Source organism: Gadus chalcogrammus, chromosome 17, assembly GCF_026213295.1.
Source record: "Gadus chalcogrammus isolate NIFS_2021 chromosome 17, NIFS_Gcha_1.0, whole genome shotgun sequence".
NCBI classification, from domain to species: domain Eukaryota; kingdom Metazoa; phylum Chordata; class Actinopteri; order Gadiformes; family Gadidae; genus Gadus; species Gadus chalcogrammus.
Genome location: NC_079428.1, coordinates 14,820,737 through 14,840,537, shown reverse-complemented (window position 1 = coordinate 14,840,537; position 19,801 = coordinate 14,820,737). Strand labels below are relative to the sequence as shown.

Here is a 19,801-nt window from a genome sequence, read left to right as displayed (position 1 = left end):
CATTTCACAAACTCTCCCCACGCTCCCAACACCTCCTTATAAAACTCACACTCCACTCAACATACCTTTCTTTAGTTCCATATACACTTCACTCTCTCCACACCCACCACATTTAGTAATTGCTTCCCTTTAAAACACCTTCCATATATGATCCCTCTTGTCCTTTAAATATCTCACCACCATTTTCACCCTGCGTGCTTTCTTCTGCAAGTACTTTCTTTTTCCTTTCTAAATTAATCAATTTTAACCCACCATCCTCATACTCATTTTCCATCACCTCCCTGTCTATCCAAACTCCCTTCCCATCCCACACAAACTCACTCACCATTCTCTCCACCTCCCAAAACTCTCAGGCACATCCAACACATTCATTGCATACACAAGCTTGTTCATTACCAGCGCATTCACAACCTTCACCATCCCCTTCAGCTTCAACCCTCTAAGTTTCCAAAACCCTAACGTCTTCCTAATACCATTCACTATCCCTTCAAACTGCATATCTCTCCATTCTCTATCCTCTATCCCTAAATTCACACCTAACATCCTAAAATAATCATTTTTCTCTTTCAATCCTATCTCCCATCCTACCTGCTCTCTCCACTCCTACATACATGATTTCTGACTTTTCTATGTTTATTTTTGCCCCTGATGTCCTGCCATACAACTCTACACTACTTAAAACCTAAACTACACTTTCCCTGTCCCTTGTAACTGTCGTGTCATCTGCACACTGATATAATAAACTTACCTGCTCCTCTGGTAACTCTATACCCCTAATCTTATCATTTTGCAATAGTAGTGCCGCTAGCGGCTCTGCCGACAAGGAGTACAGCAGAGCCGACAGCGGACAGCTTTGCCTAACCGACCTTTCTAATCTAAATGCGTCTGTGACTATCCCATTAATTTTAACACAACTCACTGCCCTGTCATACATTCTCTTTATCCATCCTACCAACCTGTGCCAAAAACCAAGTTTTCCTAACACTCTGTATAAATAATCAGGATCCACCCTATCAAATGCTTTATTCAAATCTAAACTTAACTATCCCCCCTTTATCTCTCTTCATATATTCTATTATGTCCCTGATACTGCTTATTGTGTCTGCTATGTCCCTACCTGGTATGCTATATGCCTGTGTGCTTCCCACCACCTTCCCTATTATTTGTTTGACCCTATTGGCTAACACCCTTGCTAAAACTTTATAATCACCATTCAGCATACTAAGTGGCCTATAATTCTGTAGTCTATCCCTACTCCCTTTCTTATATATCATAGTAACTAACCCTGTCGACATGCTAAGCGGCATCTCGCCCTTCTCCTCTATCCATCTAAATAATCTATCTAGCACTGGCACTAATTCCTCTCTAAACTCAACGTAAAATTCTCCAATTAACCCATCTATCCCTGGACTCTTATTTCTGCCTAACCCTCCCATTCATTTATTTCTCCCGTCCCTATTCCTCTCTCACACATCTCCCTATCATTATTGCTCACCCTAGCTTTCACACCGTCCAACACCTGACTCATACTCTCATCAACTTCTTCTTTCCTAAATAATTCCTTATAAAAATCTTCTACTCTTTCAGCTATCCCTACAAAATCTGTAATCATCTCTCCTTCCTTTCCTTCCACCTTTTCTAAATAATTCTTCTTCTGCTTCATCTTTTCTAACCCTAAAAAGAACCCTGTACATTTCTCTCCCTCAATCACATATCTAGCCCTACTTCTGACCATTGCTCCCATACACCTCCTCTGTTCTATCTCCTTCAGTTCATCTTTAATTCTAATATACTTCCCCAAATTATAACCTACCACCTCATCCGCTCTCTTTGCCTCTCTAGCTAAATCTTCCTTTAACCTCCTCTCTCTCTCTCTGTATCATATTCCTGCCTCTACTATAACCCATACTCAATTCCTTTATCTCTTCTTTCAAACTCTCCCACCACCTCCCAATGTCCTCCTCAATATACATTACTCTCACTTTCCTTTTGTACTTTTCTTCTCTCAGCAACTCACCATTCATACACCACACGCCCCCCCCCTCTCCTCTCAACTCTGTTACGTCCCCCTGGTAACGTATACCATGGCGGTCAGGGAAGGTGTCCTTCCCCTGTGTGGTGGGGGAGGCGCTGCTTCACTACTTGGGCCATTTTGCTCTTCCTTTTCTGCAGCAGGTGCAACTGATTGACCTGATTGGCCTGATTGGCCTATAAAAGGAGGAAGACATCCAGCCTGTCGGGCTCTCGCTGCTGGGTGACTGAAGCTGCTGCCAAACCTCATCGTCTTTATTTTGGTTTTGTTGTAGATTCTCATTACACCAGTCCATAACACATTACACATAGTTAAGCTGCCATCTAAACTGATACTTAATTTCCTTGTTAGGGCCTTTTATTGTTAAATAAATATACCAAAAACTTGTCACTGCGTGCCTCCCAATTTGTTATGCCATGCTTGAACCATGTGGTCATAACAAATTGGGGGCTCGTCCGGGATAGGTTTTGTTAAGGTTTTTTTCATATCTTTCCAAGGCCTGTATAGTTAGTTTGAGAGTGTTATTGTTGGGAGACTTGCAGTGTTTGAGTAGTTGGTTATTTGTTTGTCTTGCTTGGTTGCATATTTGGTTAACTGGTAGTTTTGATCTTTTGTTTGTTTGGATATGGGTTATTGAGTTGGCCTGTTGATTGATTTACTAGTTGGTAGCGAGATAGGGACTTCTACTTCCAGTTAGATACGGGGCAGCTCTGATAATTATCCCGCTTGTGCTTTTGGTGATATATCACGCTACTCACCGTTCTGAGTCGGGGCATCATAGCTGATAACAGGTTATTGGTACTACTGATTAAGCATTTGTGGACCGTTGATTGGCTTACAATAGGATGGATCTTTTTAAGGAGTTTGTGGCCAGTCCATCAGTCGAGTTGCTTAAAAGATTAAAAGTTGAAGAATTGTGGCGGGTCGTCACACATCATAGCCTCACCCCCGATGTTATGCAGGGTCGGTCTAAGAAAAAGGAGGTGTTTGCTGTAACACATATGGGGTTAATTGACCACGGCGTGTTAGAAGACGACGAAACATCTAGCCCAGGTGGTTCACCCATTAAAGGGGCAGGGGCTGGATTTGTCTCAGTGGGTACGGGTCTATCCTTTGCAGAGCAAAAATAACTGTTAGCCATGCAGATGGAGTTTCAGGCCAGAGAATGCCAGAAAGAAAGGGAGGTGCGTCTTGAGCTAGAGAGGTTGCGCCAGACAAGACCAGGGGTCTCATTTATAAAACTGTGCGTGGGATCGTTACTAAAAATGTGCGTACACCCAGAAGCGAAGTTTTGCGTGCGCCAAAAAATATTCAGATTTATAAAACACTGCGTACGCACACCTGTACGCAATCTTTGCTTTATAAACCACATACTGACTACAATTGTGCGCAGCTGAATCAGCTTCACGTTCCGCCCTCTACACGCCCCTTTTTAACCATAAATGGTCAATGCAAATGACCTCATGAATGCGATCTGCATATAAAACAGACTCAGGTGCCGGTATTATTTCTTGTTGGAAACAATGGCAGGACAGAGAAAAACCAAAAAAAGAAACTTCACGGAGGTTGAGGTGGAGACACTTGTGGGTGAGGTGGAGGCCCGAAAAGAAATTTTGTTCGGCGGTCACGGAATCGGGATCACCAATATTAAAAAAAAGAATGAGTGGCAACATGTTGCTGCGGCAGTGAACGCTGTCAGTGGTACGGAGCGGACAGTACCCGAATTGAAAAAGAAGTGGTCCGACATAAAGGTACATTTTTATTTCCTCACGCACAGCACATGTTTATAATTAATTGCTCAAATGTTACTGGTCGTATAGTGAAGATCGTTAATTACAGGTGGGTGCAAAGCAGAGGCTGTCCTCACACCGCCAGAGCGTGACTGCAACTGGAGGGGGACCCAGTACTCCTGACCTAACCCCAATTGACAGGCAAGTTGCATCCATAATTGGCACCGCAAGCGTGAGTGGCATCGTGTCCGAAAGGGAAGGGGACACTGACAACACAGAAGAACAAGGTAAAGCTGATTTCTGTTTTTTATAGATTTATTATCGATCATGTAGGCCTAGTGCAAGCCATTTTGCTTGTGCGTCCTCCAGAGTCAGCGGTCGGTGGGGAGGAGGACGATGATGCCGGCGAGGGGCCCTCGGCCGCAGGTCATCCGGCTGCCCCCACCCCCAGCACCAAGCGTCAGTCCGCTGGTCGGGTCCTCACAGATGAAGTTCTGCAGCTACAGAGGGAAACTATATGCAGTCAACAACTTGACTGAGGAGATGAGGCAGATTCGAAATGTCATCACCGAAATTGCCACAATATTAAAAGATGCTGTGAAAAAATGAACCTTGAGTCGTCTTCATTTCATAAACGCTGCATGACATCCGCACGTACTCTTGCACCCTGTTGAAATCCGACTTGCCTCGGAGGGGGCTGGGCCTCCGGGTCAAGCTCGGGGGGCGGGAGGTCGGGGGGGAGAGGGATGCCGTTCCTCTGGGACAAATTGTGCAGCACGCCGCAAGCCCTTATAATGCGGCACACTTTGGCAGGCTGGTATAAAAGCCTCCCCCCCGACGCATCCAGAGCGCGCCACCGGCACTTCAGGAGGCCGATGGCGCACTCCACCACTGAACGAGCACGGCCATGGACCTCATTATAACGTTGTTCCTCGGCGCTTTGCGCGTTCAAAACTGGGGTGAGGAGCCAGCGTCTCAGGGGGTATCCACTGTCCCCTGCAATGCAGAAAATCATTAGTTATGTCAAGAACCACAATGTTACATTCCTTTTTAAAAAAAACTCACCTAGAAGCCAGCCATCCCGCCCCGCGCCTGCCTGTAGTCTGTTCCCTACACTACTGTGCGTCAGAATAAATGAATCATGTGTTGCACCAGGCCAACGTGCCACTATGTTTGTGAAGTTCATATGGGCATCACATATAACTTGAACATTAATAGTGTGCACGTGCTTGCGGTTGACGTAAGCGAACTCATGTTCAGATGGAGCACTTATAGCAATATGAGTGCAGTCAATTGCGCCGATTACGTTTGGGAAATCGGACATTGCTGCAAATTGCCTTTTAATCTCGGCCTGTTCATCCACTGTGTAGGGAAACCTTATGTATCGACTGCCCATATGTATGATGCCATTCAAAACGCTGGGCATTAGGGCACTGAGGGATGGCTGTGATATACCGGATCTACAGGGTGGAAAACAAACAAAATTAGCACAATTATGCTTAAATGTGAAAGCAGGTTGTAAGATGCAGCTATATGAAACACTTACCTGTCTGCCAATTCCCGTTGGAAACAGCCGGTTGCCAGGAACCCCAAAGTGGTGAGGACCTGCGTCTGCACCGGGATTGCGTGGTTCCTACGTGTTGCCCTTTCCAATGCAGGACCCAGTTCAGCACATAGATCCAAGAGCATAGCTCTAGGGAATCTAAAACGGCTCATTAGCCAGTCATCATCATGGGCCAATAAGTCGTTATGGTCCCTGAAGACCCTCTCCCTCCGAATCATGCCATTTGCATGGTCCTCCAGCAGTGCCATGGTGCAGCATTACGCACTGGGCTCACCGCTGTATTTATAGGGTTACGGTAATAAGACTGACCGAGAACAGCTTGGTTAATCAGTTTGTAATCATCCACGTAAAATGTTCTTGAATATAACCCCTTTTGAATGCCTGATTTGTCATGAAAAGCATCAAGAGGAACGGACTATAATATAACGATTGTGATGAGGGTGTGGCTTGATTTTCCACACTTGGGATTTAATTGACATTTGATTTTGATTATGTGTTTACCGTGTCACATAAAAATATTAGGTTATTGACACATGTTGGACAGATGCTTTATTCCATGGAGTCGCGCCGTCCTCTCCTCCTTCTGCGATCCGGGAGTGGACAGTATGGAGTGTGGAGATTAAATAGGCCTATAGAGAATTTTAATTTTAATTTAGATTCTAAGGAGATGTTTCTGGAGTTATAACTGAGAAATAACGCAGTTGGCTAAAATTATTCTGATTAGGCCCTACTATGATTTAACACATGATACGGGTTGAAATTCAATTTAGGAAGGGGGATGATAAAACATAATCGTTCTACTCCCTCTACATTTCTTCAGTCTGACTTCAGTTCACCACCCCACCATCTGTGTCGCCAAATCTCCTTTTCCTCCAAACCATGCGTACGCATGGGTCAGAGTTTGCTTAGGGCTGCGCACATTTTCCCGCCAAGTTGGTTTTTTATAGATCACAACCTTGGCGTGGAAAGTCACGTACACCAATTTCAGCCCAGTTTTGTGCGTACGCAACGGTTATAAATGAGACCCCAGATGCTGACGTAGCTGTTGATGCAAGGTCTAGGGACAGCTTGGGTGATATGGTCCGTCTGATGCCGAAATTTAATGAGAAATTTCCTCTGCCAGACCTTTAATGAGGTCTGGCAGAGGAAAGAAGTTGGACTGCTACAGACCGCACTGCACTGATTCAGAGTGTGCTTCCGCCGAAGGCTCAAGAGGCCTACTTTGCCCTTTGACCGTAGCCCTTTGCCCTTTGACAGTAGCCAAAGGACAGAGGAGGAAATGTTTGTTCTTAAGGGGGAGGGTGTTACGTCCCCCTGGTAACGTATATCATGGCGGTCAGGGAAGGTGTCCTTCCCCTGTGTGGTGGGGGAGGCGCTGCTTTACTACTTGGGCCATTTGGCTCTCCCTTTTCTGCAGCAGGTGCAACTGATTGACCTGATTGGCCTGATTGGCCTATAAAAGGAGGAAGACATCCAGCCTGTCGCTGCTGGGTGACTGAAGCTGCTGCCAAACCTCATCGTCTTTATTTTGGTTTTGTTGTACATTCTCATTACTAGTGATGGGCAAATGAAGCTTTTATAAAGCATTGAACCAGTTGAGCCAATGTTTCGAAAATGGGTTCATTACTCGAAGCTTCAGTGACAGCGACCTCTGCTGGTGAAGTTCGAGGCTGCAGATACTTAATAGCATGATCTCCATGAATACAGATGTCTAAATTGTTCTTAAAGGGATATGCCTAGCCTACTGTCCAGATAGGCTAACTGATGTAGGCTAGGATATAATTGAAACAGCATATAAAAACTTTCCCCCCAGGAATGGGATTCGAACCCGGGTCCTCCACTCCACAGTCAGTGTGTTATCCCCTAGCCTACTCCAATCGATACCTTACGTTGTTCTATTACATAGCTTAGTATGCACAACTCCCGTAAACGATTGTAGCATCGATTGTGTTTTTCTTTTCATTAAATAATTAGGCGGTGACCAGCTGGCTTCGGGCATGGTTGGTTGGGTGTGCTTGAGTAACTCTAGGGGGTGATTGTATGGGATGGGGTTCGACACTCAAAGATTTGTATTGAGGTAGGCTGCCTTATGAGTCGGTTTCTTTTTTTTGCTCAAAGCTTCTCCACCGAGCCGCGGACCAGTCAAGTGATTCATTCAGGCAACGAACCAGTTGCTGCTTCGGACGTCACATGTCACGTGACTTTTTTTGCTCTGAAGCAAGCTTCGAAGCAGTGCTTCTTGGGAGTTGTAGATCAGGGTTTGAAGCACGTATCGAAGCTTCAGTGTCACACTGCCATCACTACTCATTACACCAGTCCATAACACATTACACATAGTTAAGCTGCCATCTACACTGATACTTAATTTCCTTGTTAGGGCCTTTTATTGTTAAATAAATATACCAAAAACTTGTCACTGCGTGTCTCCCAATTTGTTATGCCATGCTTGAGCCATGTGGTCACAACAAATCCCTGACTTAAGTTAAACCCTAACACCATGTGATCGCTGAGCGCGGTAACCTTATTATCAATTCTCCCTATCCTACCTGCTATGCCCTTTGTGCTCAAGACTAAATCTATCCTACTCTGTTTAAACACCCCTCTCACCGCTTGCCTCGTTGAAAAAACCCTCCCCTCTGGATTCCTTTCTCTCCACACATCTATCAAACCTTTCACTCTCATAACCTCTTTCAACACACCTCTTGACGAGTCATTCCTAAAACACACACTCGCAGACGCATCCAACCTCCCACACCACACGTTAAAGTCCCCCACCACCATACAGTTCTCACCACACATTCCTCCCAATCCCCCGAAAAGAAAACTCTTCTCCATCTCCTCATTCGGTGCATACACATTCAACAATCGACATCTCTTACCCAAGTGCCCAAAACTAATTCCTATCACCCTCCCATCACCATCATCCACACACTTCATCGCATTCTCAACCATCCCCTTTTCCCTAAAATTGCTACCCCTCTTGATTTAACACCACCATTATTCACCTCCATCTCCCCCATCCATTCTCTCTCAACCACCCTCATATCCTCCTCATCCCAATGTGTCTCTTGTAAACATATTATTTCTGCCTCACACCATCAAGGTTTGCTGCTTCATGTTCCTGTCCCTTAGCCCATTAGCATTAAAAGGAGATATCTTGATCATTAAAAGTATAAATGAGAAAAGATTCCACATGTTATGTTATCATTTTGCACTTTTTTTCCCCCTTACCTTGTCTCCTCCCCAGTGGTCTTTTCCTATTTGCACCCACCTTCTCCAAGTTTTCCCCATCACTGGCTGTTATGTCCGAAGTCGCCCACTTCCACCCTAACGCCCCGTGCCCACTACCTCCGTCAGTTGACCGTTTCCCATTGACTTTGAATGGGGACGGACGCGCAATGCATTGTGGATCCGTCCGTTCAGTTGGAGCGTTCGCCACCGTCAAAAAGTTGAAAATGTTCAACTTTTTCGGCAGCGACGGTTCCGTCATCCAATCAGATCGCGTATGCAAATTTAAGCACTGTGACGCGACTCGGGCTCTGACGATACTGGAAAGCGGGAAAGCGGGTAATCTTGCATCGCAACAAGCAGGAAGAAGCGGGAAGATCCCGGCGAAGCGATTTGATTGGCTGACGGATGCCTCTGCAAAGACTACTCCCCCATCCGTCAGCCACGCCTTCCCACGTCCGTTGACTGACGGTGCAGTGGGCACGAGGCGTAAGTGCCTCTCCCCCGTAACATCCCTTGTCACCTCACTTCCCTCTTCATGTCCCCCCACACACTCTTTTCCCTGTTCTTCTCCCCTCCTTTAGCTCCCTCCGCCGCGCTGCTCCGCTCCTTTCGCTCGTCCGTCCCTCTCGCCGCACTGTCCACGCTGCTGCCGATCTCCTCCCTTTCCTTCTCTCCTCCCGTCTCCGTTGTCTCTTCCGCTGCCGTCTCGTCCTCTCCCATTCCTTTCTGCTCCTCGTCCTCATCCATCTGCTCTCCTTCCCCGCCGACTCCCACGCCACTCTTTTCCGCTCCAGTCGCCTCAGCTCCGCTTCCTCCTTCTCCTCCCTCTCCTCTCGGTCGCTCCTCCTCCTCGCCGACATCCATCTCCTGGCTCCCGCCTTCTCCTCCTTGTTGCCTCTCTTCCTCTTCTGTTCCGCACTCTCTTGTGTAGTGCCCCTGTTTATGGCACCTGTGGCATCTGAAATCTGGGCAATCCCTTAAAATATGCCCCGGTTGGATACACATCTTGCACACCTTCTCCTGTTTATCGTGGATCAATATTGGGGGCCCGTAGCAGTGTTGAACTTCGTTGAGTACGGCAGTGACCTCACTAAATCATTAAATTTAACTTTAAGAAACCTGGGGCCGTATTCACAAAGCATTTTATCTTACCGCTAGGAGTGCTCCTAACTCGCGCTAAAACACGAGTTTTTTCTTAAAAGTTATTCACAAAGCCGCTGAGACCTACTCTTACTAAGGATAAATCACAAAGAGTGAACTAAGAGTGACGCGCCGTTGCTATGGATTACGTCAATTCTCGTGCACGAGTTTAGAAGCAGTCAGTTCGGTGATTGGTTGTTCAGACGAGCCCCCTGAATCACCGAAAAACAAGGAAATAGCCTAGGCTAGAACTGAATTCCTATTAAGTAGTTATAGTGCAGTTAGCAGAATACACGCATGATGACAATTTTGTGCAGACCACGATAATGACGTTGTAGCCTGCACGTTCAATAGAGAGAAAGCAAACAATAAAAATATGTTGCATTAAATCACGGAGGCAATTAAAACACCCTGCAAACTATTATCTAATTAGCATATTTCCTTTAAATAAAAGCCCATACCGAAATTCAAGTCCCCCTATCATGATGGATGATCAAAAAGTGAAACGCAAGCGAAAGGCCAATTGGTCCCAAGACCAATTACTACTACTTTCCCAGTTTGTGCTGGAGCGGAGGGCGGTAATAAAGGGTAGATTCGGGGCTGGAGTGACCAGCAAGAAGAAGCGGGAGGCATGGGAAGAAATTTGCGTTAACATCAATGCTTCCTTCCCTGCTGTGTGTCGCTCTACCGACGATTGTGAAAAACGCTGGTATGCCCTGCAATCCCAGTGTAGGTTCGAAATTGCCGACTATAAAAGAGCTGTCGCGGCTACTGGTAAGTCCATTATTAACATTGCTTGCCTTCATTTGGGAAATGCATTTGCATGTCTTAAATTTACAATTAACAAAGGCTACAGTGATATGAAACGTGAATAAAACTGAAATTTAATTTGTAGGAGGAGGACCTGCACCAAAGTCGTTGTCCCCGGTCGCATCGGTGGTGTACGCCGTCCTAGGCTCGGACATTAGTATAACCGGCCTTGAGGGTGCAGCTGATCCTGCAGTCGATTTGCTAAAGGAGATTGAGGGGTATGTATGCAATGATTGCAATAGGCTCCATGAAAAACCTTTCTGTTTAATATTTACAGAAGAATTACAATGTGCAACTGGTCAACCCACTTCCCAAAAATGTGTGACAAATTATACATATATATTCCCCACAGGAGAAATGAAGAACAAAGTCCTGCTGCAGCTGCAGGATCACATCAGACAGCTCTTCCTCTTCTCCCCCTCCTAGCCCTTCCTCTGCCAGCTCTTCCTCTTCCAGCTGCACCTCCTCTCACAGCTCGTCCTCTTCCAACTGCACCTCCTCTCACAGCTCTTCCTCTCCCTGCTCTTCCTCTTCCAACTCTCCCTCTTGGTGCACCCACTGGCTCTCCTCTCCCTCCTGCTGCTGGTGCCAGTTCACTGTTGGAGAAGAAATTGAGGCTGGAAATGAGGGTTTTAAAAAGGCAAAGAAAGGTCCTCAAAGCAAAAGAGCGGCTTATAAAAATGAAGACGGAATATTATCATCTTAAGATGGAAAGATTGAAAAATTGAAAGAAAATAAATGTTTTGAACTACACAAATGTGTGTTGACTGATTTGTGCCAAGGTGTTTACCTAAAATGTGTATTCACAAAGTGATCCCTAAATGCCAGTCCACTCGGTTCCACAGGGTCAAATTCCTCTTCATGTTGATCGCCATCGTCATCATCGTCCTCTTCATCGTCGTCATCATCTTCTGGCTGTGGAATGTTCCTCCGCTTGCAGAGGTTGTGGAGAATGGCACATACAGTGATTACTGTGCTTGCCCTCTCTGGGGTGAGGCGAATTTCGCCGTGGAGGACATGAAACCGACGTTTCATCTGCCCAATTCCTCTCTCCACAACATTTTGTGTAGGTTTGTGTGCTCTAAGGAAAACAGTTAACAATAATTAATATGGATTCAACAAATAAAAGGCGTCAAAGAGCCAATACGATGTGTTTTACGCATAGGACTAAGCGTAATCTGCGTAATCACTTACATGTTATACGTTAACTGTGCTCCCGGTTGTGGATTGAGGTAGGGTGTCAAGAGCCACGTCTTGCAGGGATAGCCACTGTCACCCAGCAAGTGACACCCAACTGGTACATGGTGCCTCTCAAAAAGCTGCCTCAGACCGCTCTCCGTTAAAATGCGCGAATCATGGGTAGCTCAAGGCCACTTTGCAACAACATCCAGTATGTTAAAATTTGCATCAAAAACAACCTGGGTGTTGATGGAATGCACCTTCTTTCTATTGACGAACGCGTCCTCGTCATTTGATGGCGCGATTATTTTTACGTGCGTCCCGTCAATAACACCGACCACACCGGGCATACCTGCAATTGCCATGAAGTTGGCTTTGATCCTGTGTAAATGTTGAATGTCCAAAGGAAACCAGATAAACTGTTGGATTATATGTGGTCTAGAGAGCGCGTTGATGGTTTGGTTTATGGCACGGCTGACTGATGGTTGCGATATTCCTAAATCGTCGGCATTGCACAGTTGCATTTTCCCTGTTGCTAAATAGCGAAGTGTTGCCAAACATTTTATTTCGGGACTAATTGGATTGTTTCTGTTAGTCTGGGATGTTATTGTATCCCGCACTAACTCCACAACAATTTTAATGCCCTCACGATTAAGCCTAAATCTCTTTATCAACTCACAGTCTTCCATTGTCTCCAACACATTTCGTCTCGCAGCCATTTTGCGATCCTTTGTGAATAGGTCTTAGTGAGTTAGGAGTCCTCTCGAGGACTTTTAAGCTCTCCCAGACTTAGGTGCTACTTTTAGGCCTAAAATACTTTGTGAATTGCTCTTAGTGAAAAAAGTTAGGAGTCCTAAATTTAAGACTGACACGCCCATTATTTTTAGGAGTTACTCCTAAATTCGCCAGTTAGGACCTACTTTTAGCCCTAAAATCCTTTGTGAATACGGCCCCTGGTCCCGTCTGCAATTTTGGTACCGGGCCACATTCTCCTTGTAATAGGTGAAACAGCTGAGACCCCCCACCCTTGTAGTTTCCCGATAATGTCCCTGTCCGAGGTGTATGCCGGCAGCTCCAAAAACGAAACCAACGTTTCGCCATTAGTGAGCTCTTTCACAATTACACTAATCCCTCTTATTTTGAAACCGTCCATCAATTTCTCTTTCCCACATTGTTAATTCATATTTTTTCAGTCCAATTTTGCGGCAAGCCATCAGCTCCCCGCAAATCTCTTTCGTAGCTTTCATCACTTCCATCACCGTTACTGTGTCTTCACTGATCAGTTCCACACTCACTGTCAGTTCTTAATCAAATGTATTTTCTTTATCTCCAGCCTCTTCTCCCCTCTGGTCTTTCTTTCCGTGATCTACTCCATTCAAGCCTTTTCCATTTCCATTTTGTCCGTCCACGGGATAATCCTCGCCAAAACAATGGGAGAATTGTGTTCCCCCAAACAGTGAATCACTGTTTGGGGGAGATGTATAGACAAAAATCAAAAAAAAAAAAGTACCTTCTCAAGCACAAAAGATCCAACAAACACTCTACTGCTCTGTGCACACTTACTCTTCGCACACCTGAACGGTATCAGACCAAACGAGATCGGGCGTGCTCAGGGTGTTATGGCCGTAAGCAATAATTGTCTGGACCATATTAGCTTTTATACAGGAGGAGCACGTAAGTGAGTGAGAGCGCTGCCGTGGCCAGAGACGGGACTTGTAAAGACACAATGATTAGATCCATAATGAATGAAAGAAATGAATGAATGAATACGTTATTCCAGACTCAAGAGTTCCATATTTGAACGCAATGCATTACACTCCTTGGGCGTCATCGTCTGCGTGATCTTTTGAAGAAACGTAGCTTTGCAAAACCTGGGATAGACTACAGTGGACCGTAGTCATTGCAGCTCTCTGCGGCGCCCTGCTAGCAGCGTCACTACACTGTCCACATGTTTCACAAATGGAGTTTGGAAAGACGTTGTCAGTGTCTGTATGTTGCTTAAATTCTCAAACAGTGGGCCCTAATGATCAACGCACGGCAGGCCATTGCAGCCAATGAGCTCGAGTTGAAAAAGAATAAAGCTTACAGCACCTGGTATTCCCAGGCGGTCACCCATTCAAGTACTAACCAGTCCGGACGCTGCTTAGCTTCCGAGATCAGACGAGATCGGGCGTGCTCAGGGTGGTATGGCCGTAAGCAATAATTGTCGGGACCATATTAGCATTTATACAGGAGGAGCACGTAAGGAGTGAGAGTTCTACCGTGGCCAGAGACGGGACTTGTACAGAAACATTGATTCGATCCAGAATGAATTAATGAATACGTTATTCCAGACTCAGAGTTCCATATTTGAACGCAATGCAGCTTGGGCGTCATCGTTTTCGGGATCTTTCAAGTACCCCTGACTGCAGCTCGCAGATCGAGGAGGAGCTTAAATTTTCCCTAAATGTGGGCTGGTCTGAACGTTTAACCCGTGGTTTCACCCCCGCAGGCGCCATCTGGTGGCGGAGATCCGGCATTCTCAAACGTCAATACAGCACAGCACAATGACTTAATGTGGAAAAAGGATCATGCGTTTGATAGACTTAGACATTCATACTTTTAACTTGTCAAATGATTTTTTACCATGAAAATAAATATATATATATATATATATAAACCATAGCATTAAATATATACCATACCATAGCATTTCCATAAGAGTATAGACACATATTATTTTGTACACTCAATTATATTAGCTAAGTCAAATAAACCAAAGACAGAAGACTTTGCATCAATGATTTTTATTTTCACCCCAGGCAAAAAAAAATTGATCTGCAAAGAAAAAAAAATAGTTTTAGCCTAGCCAAATACATTCCTTAAGCTTCCATAAATGTTTAACAATGGCAAGTATCAGGGTATTTTTCTGGCCCATAACAAGCAACCCTGTTCCCGGAATCCAGTTCTGTCAAATTCCCAGCGTCTAGAAAGGAAACAGATTGCGGTTCTTATAGGCACAATAACAATGCAAGATGTAAAACAGATAATTTAAATAAGTGGAGGGATTACGATTTAGTCTAGCAATAGTTGACTACAAGACTATTTAATCACATGACCTCTCACCCGTAGCCCTCCTTGCACTCGTCGCCGTTTTCTGTCCTGCAATCGGTCTTCTTCAGACCTTAGTGATTTAATGACAACATACATTCACTATGAAAACATTCATGTTGGTCTGTTGACAGTGAGTAAAACTGTTTTTTTGTGATTTGATTCAAAATTTTGATATTCAGGGCACTTACGGCTAAGGGAAGTTCTGCAGGAGAGCGAGACACAACCAACTCTAATTTGCAGCATGTTTTCCTTTGAAGAAGGAAATGCAGGAAGATGTTAATAGGTTGTAAAAAAAATAACACCTTGTACAATAAGCATAATGTGTCATGATTTACGCATACCTCTCTGAAATCACAATTGGCCCCGATACAATGTACAGAGTGTCACGGTTTGACCGTAACACCAATGATTGGATGTGTTGGCAATCGAAAGGCAACATCCCGCACCTTTGAGCAAAGTCAGCATTCAAACGACACTGGTCGACCTCACAGATGATCTTCTGTGCTGGCCCCCACATATTCTTGATTACATGTATGGGTGTTGAAGGACCACTAGAAGATTTTTCAACTGCAAACACACCATGTGTACAATCGATACACTGACAAAAATCTGTCCTTCGTTATCGTCTAGAGGAGGTTGGTGTGTTTTCTCCTGCAGTGTGTTTTGAAGTTTCTTTTGTTTAAAATCAACATGCAATGAGGACAACAGAATTTATTTTGCTCACTTGATGCTTTAGTGGCCGTGGAACATTCTGCAGGAGCCAATGGGAGCTGAGTGGGGGCCACAGGGAGCTGAGGGAGCTGAGAGGGGGCCACGGGGAGCTGAGAGGGGGCCACGGGGAGCTGAGAGGGGGCCACGGGGAGCTGAGCGGGGGCCACGGGGAGCTGAGTGGGGGCCACAGGGAGCTGAGCGGGGGCCACAGGGAGCTGAGCGGGGGCCACAGAGTGCTATGCAGGGCCTGCAGCTTGCACCTCCTCCTGGTGTATTTGTAGGTGCCTTACCAATTGCAATCGATTTCTAAGTGTTGGTGCACAATAGCAACAATGAAAATGTGTTGCCGTCCGACAACTTAATCCACACTTGATTATTGTGAAATCTGTAAGGGAGGAATAAAGGAAGTAAGATTCATACTTATATATATACTTATAATACAAATTAATTCATTTCTGTAATATTTTAGATAAGCACCTTTGTGTTTCACTGACCAATGGCCTTTTACATGGTTGTCAACCTTATATTTTGCACCCACGCATTTACAGAAGGGACAGTGGAACAGTTCACTGTTGGTGATGTTATTAATGTTTGGTGTATCACGATCAAAAAGTATACTTATGTGTCTAATAATATCAGAGGGGAAAAGAATAAACATTAAAAGGCACAGCATCACTTAAACCCCTGCTAAAACATAACTTTTACCATCTGAAATTGACACTGACATTTTGATATCTTTTACCACAGTGACGTCATCAGGGATGGCCTCAGGAAGAGGAAGTAAATCAGCCTGAGCTTGACCATGGAGAGCATGAGAGGCCTCCAGCTCAGGATGTGGGGCTCCATGTAGCGGGGGGTACCGCAGTGGGACACCTGACACACGCACGCACGCACGCACGCACACACGTACGAAGGAAACACAAGGTCAATCAAAGTAGCTGTGGGTAAAGGCCAATTTCCACCAGAACCGGCACAGAAGCGCCACGGCAGGGAAGCGGCTGTGTTCCGTACTGCAATCCCCACTGGAAGCGGCACGGACACGTTCCGACTGATGGCTCAAGACGTGCATAATTATAATAATTATTCATACAATATTATTCACGAGTTATGTTCAAACCATATATATTCTAATATACATTATAATATATATATATATATATATACACACCTTATAATCAACCATACACATAACCCATTAACTACGGTAGACCTAACATTTCTAGATGTCATGGCACTGTCCACTCGCGACACTGGCCTTGCGAGGCATCGACGCAGACTTTCATTTCTTCTTTGCCACTGATTAGCTATTGATACCATAGATAGGCTGTATAATATTACAATACCCTGTGAATTGCATAGGGATCGATGTGAGCTCATGAATATTCATGAGCAAAGGCAAACTGATTGGCTGTAGTCGTGTTCTGAGACACGGCTGCGAACCAGCAACTTTCAGAAATAGAGGCAAGTATCGTAAACGAAGTGCCTGTTTGGGGATGGTTCCGTGCTGTGCCGTTGCCGTATCCAGTGGAATAGCCTACGTTCACTTTAATGGTTTCTATTATTTTCAGCGACCGGTTCGCTGCCGTGCCGCTTCCGTGCCGGTTCCGGTGGAAATTGGCCAACAAACGGACACAAAGAATGAATAAATGAATGTATTTCATTACATTTATTTTGATCGTCAACGCAGAATTCCAACATCAAAATGTAATGCACTATGCAAAGAGTAATGCCATGCATTAAATGTTGATATTCAAATCCTGTTATTATGCATTATCATACTCTAATTCAAGTGATGTATTCATTGATTACCTTCTTTATTTCTCTCAGACATACTCGAGGGTAGAAACACACACAAATACAGCGCATTAGTTACTGTTTTTATAAACCTGGATTTGAAATATGATTTTTTTTAAGCATTGCAGTGAACCTACCTGACCAGAGAAAATCAGGACATAGACATTCAGTCAGACAGAAAGACAGACAGGAGTTCCTTAAAATAACTGTTGGTTTTGTAATGTGTGTTTTATGTGGTGCAATGTCGTGGTGCAGTGTGCGTGTGCAAATCTGGAGGGGAAAGCAAAATTTTAATCTGAAACATCACAAAACATATTTTACCAATGTGGTTTAGAGAATATTACCATGATAAGCCCAAAATATTGAAGTTAATTTAATCGTCTTCCTATGTTGACGCCATGCACGAAAGGGTTAAAAAAGCTGAAAAACACTGCCGAAATGCTATTATTCAAACGACCTCATGACATAAACATGAGTCCTATGCATGTTACTTGCATGGATATTTTAATGATCAACTTGTTGGTATATCCATACATTAGTTTATAATGTACACGAACAGAGAGCGGCAACTTACCACTAGGCAGAAAAGCGCGCAGTATTATGGACTCAGACGGCCGTAAGCAATTATTGTCGGGACCATATTAGCTTTTATACAGGAGGAGCACGTAAGGAGTGAGAGCGCTGCCGTGGCCAGAGACTGGACTTATACAGAAACAATGATTAGATCTATAATGAATGAAAGAAATGAATGAATTTATACGTTATTCCAGGCTCAGAGTTCCATCTTTGAACGAAATGCATTACACTGCTTGGGCGTCAACGTTTGCGTGATCTTTTGAAGAAACGTAGCGTTGCAAAACCTGGGTTGGACTGCAGCGGACCGCCGTCATTGCAGCTCTCCGCTGCTCCCTGCTAGCAGCGTCAGTACACTGTCCACATGTTTCACAAATAGAGTTTGGTGAGACGTTGTCAGTGTCTGTATGTTGCTTAAATTCTCCAAAACAGTGGGTGCTAAAGATCAGCGCACGGAAGGCCATTGCAGCTGTAACGTAATTCACACATTCATACCAAGGCCACATATGCCCTTACCAATTAAAGAGTCTTTTTTATCACGCTCAGGAGGGATCCGGAGCCTAGGGAGGCGTCCAGCTCATAAAGGAGGCCATTCATCATGTGTCAATTCTAGAGATACGAGCGGTCAAGATGTTCGAGAGACCCAGACGCTCAAGGCCACAAGAACAAGTGTAATTCCCGCACATAGCCACAAACAAAGTTGCAATGCCAACACATAGCCGCAATACACTTACCCTCGAAATTAAACCGCCCCTCAGGCCCCGTTTACACGAGGACGCTTGCGGGTGAAAACGACAAAATATTTTATCGGAAGTGCCTTTCGTTTAGACGGTGACGGCGTTTTTGGGGCATGAAAACGCATAAATCCGAAACCACCCTCCAGAGTGGAAAAGTTGAAAACGCTCCGCCGTTGCGTTTCCGTCTAAACTGCCAAGACGCAAAACACTGCTCAGATCTGCTCACGTCGCGTACGCGTTTACGTCACATACATGTGCCAGTACAAGGAAATAAACAAACGTGTCCGATTATTTCCATGCGTCGGACCTTCAAGCTGCTCTGGCAGCTCTAACAAGCATACAGGAGTATTTCCACGAAATGTACAGGATATTTACAGATAGTATTAATGAACAGAGAAGGATCTTTTTGGTTTTTGCGGCACGGATAAGAGAAGGAAGATTCTACGCATGCGCTCAGACATGGCGGTGTTGTGTGATAGTCTATCACAGCACCGCCTGGCATGCATACCCAATCGAATTCCACACACTTTTGCGTCACCGTATGCACGCAAATTTCCTCCCGAAAACGCTTGTCTAAACGCGGAATAAAAAGTGAAGACGCAACGCCACTTTTGCGTCTTCTGTTCACACCGTCATCGTGTAAACGTAGCCTTAGTCCCAAAACACAAACCAGACAACAAATACAGAGTCTTTTAACCTTGAACACCTACCCACAAAATTAAACCACATGTCAATCCCACAAAACCAGACAACAAACACAGAATCTTTTAACCTTGAACACTTTTAAAAATTAAACCACCCCTCATTCAAAAAACCACACAAAACCCAAATCCCACACAAAACTCCCTCACTCTCCCACCTCCAAAATTAAGCCTCCCCCTTTAAAACACCCAAATCAACCCCAAACGGTGCCCTGCTCAGGCCCCGTTTACACGAGGACGCTTGCGGGTGAAAACAACGAAATATTTTATCGGAAGTGCCTTTCGTTTAGACGGTGACGGCGTTTTTAGGGCATGAAAACGCATACATCTGAAACCACCCTCCAGAGTGGAAAAGTTGAATACGCTCCGCCGTAGCGTTTCCGTCTACACTGCCAAGACGCAAAACCCTGCACAGATCTGCTCACGTCGCGTACGCGTTTACGTCACATACATGTGCCAGTACAAGGAAATAAACAAACATGTCGGATTATTTCCATGCGTCGGAC

General features: G+C 44.9%; 2 protein-coding genes, 2 long non-coding RNA genes and 1 pseudogene across 5 annotated transcripts; 1 reads left to right on the top strand and 4 right to left on the bottom strand.

The window, feature by feature from the left end:
- The first annotated feature begins 2,258 nt into the window (after window positions 1-2,258).
- Window positions 2,259-4,436, top strand: LOC130370304 (nuclear apoptosis-inducing factor 1-like). Its single transcript, XM_056576032.1, has 3 exons — window positions 2,259-3,783; window positions 3,872-4,049; window positions 4,132-4,436. Exons 1-3 carry the CDS (start codon window positions 3,556-3,558, stop codon window positions 4,299-4,301), a joined length of 576 nt encoding a protein of 191 aa, XP_056432007.1. The 5' UTR covers window positions 2,259-3,555; the 3' UTR covers window positions 4,302-4,436.
- Window positions 4,391-6,332, bottom strand: LOC130369802 (putative nuclease HARBI1). The gene is made up of 3 exons (XM_056575359.1): window positions 5,309-6,332; window positions 4,828-5,222; window positions 4,391-4,758 (listed from the first exon to the last, which is right to left on the bottom strand). The coding sequence occupies exons 1-3, from the start codon at window positions 5,572-5,574 to the stop codon at window positions 4,391-4,393; spliced, it is 1,029 nt and encodes a 342-aa protein (XP_056431334.1). The 5' UTR covers window positions 5,575-6,332.
- A 7,433-nt stretch (window positions 6,333-13,765) lies between these two features.
- Window positions 13,766-13,884, bottom strand: LOC130370557 (5S ribosomal RNA; annotated as a pseudogene).
- Window positions 13,885-14,487: 603 nt separating this feature from the next.
- On the bottom strand, window positions 14,488-15,586 carry LOC130370281 (uncharacterized). 2 transcript variants are annotated; one of them, XR_008893007.1, is made up of 4 exons: window positions 15,504-15,586; window positions 14,968-15,028; window positions 14,792-14,849; window positions 14,488-14,651 (listed from the first exon to the last, which is right to left on the bottom strand). It is a non-coding gene; the product is annotated as an uncharacterized LOC130370281 (long non-coding RNA). The 2 variants fall into 2 exon arrangements; XR_008893006.1 differs by having other exon boundaries at window positions 14,792-15,028.
- Window positions 15,587-15,897: 311 nt separating this feature from the next.
- Window positions 15,898-17,929, bottom strand: LOC130370021 (uncharacterized). Its single transcript, XR_008892945.1, has 3 exons — window positions 17,859-17,929; window positions 17,300-17,554; window positions 15,898-16,363 (listed from the first exon to the last, which is right to left on the bottom strand). It is a non-coding gene; the product is annotated as an uncharacterized LOC130370021 (long non-coding RNA).
- Between the last annotated feature and the right edge of the window lie 1,872 nt (window positions 17,930-19,801).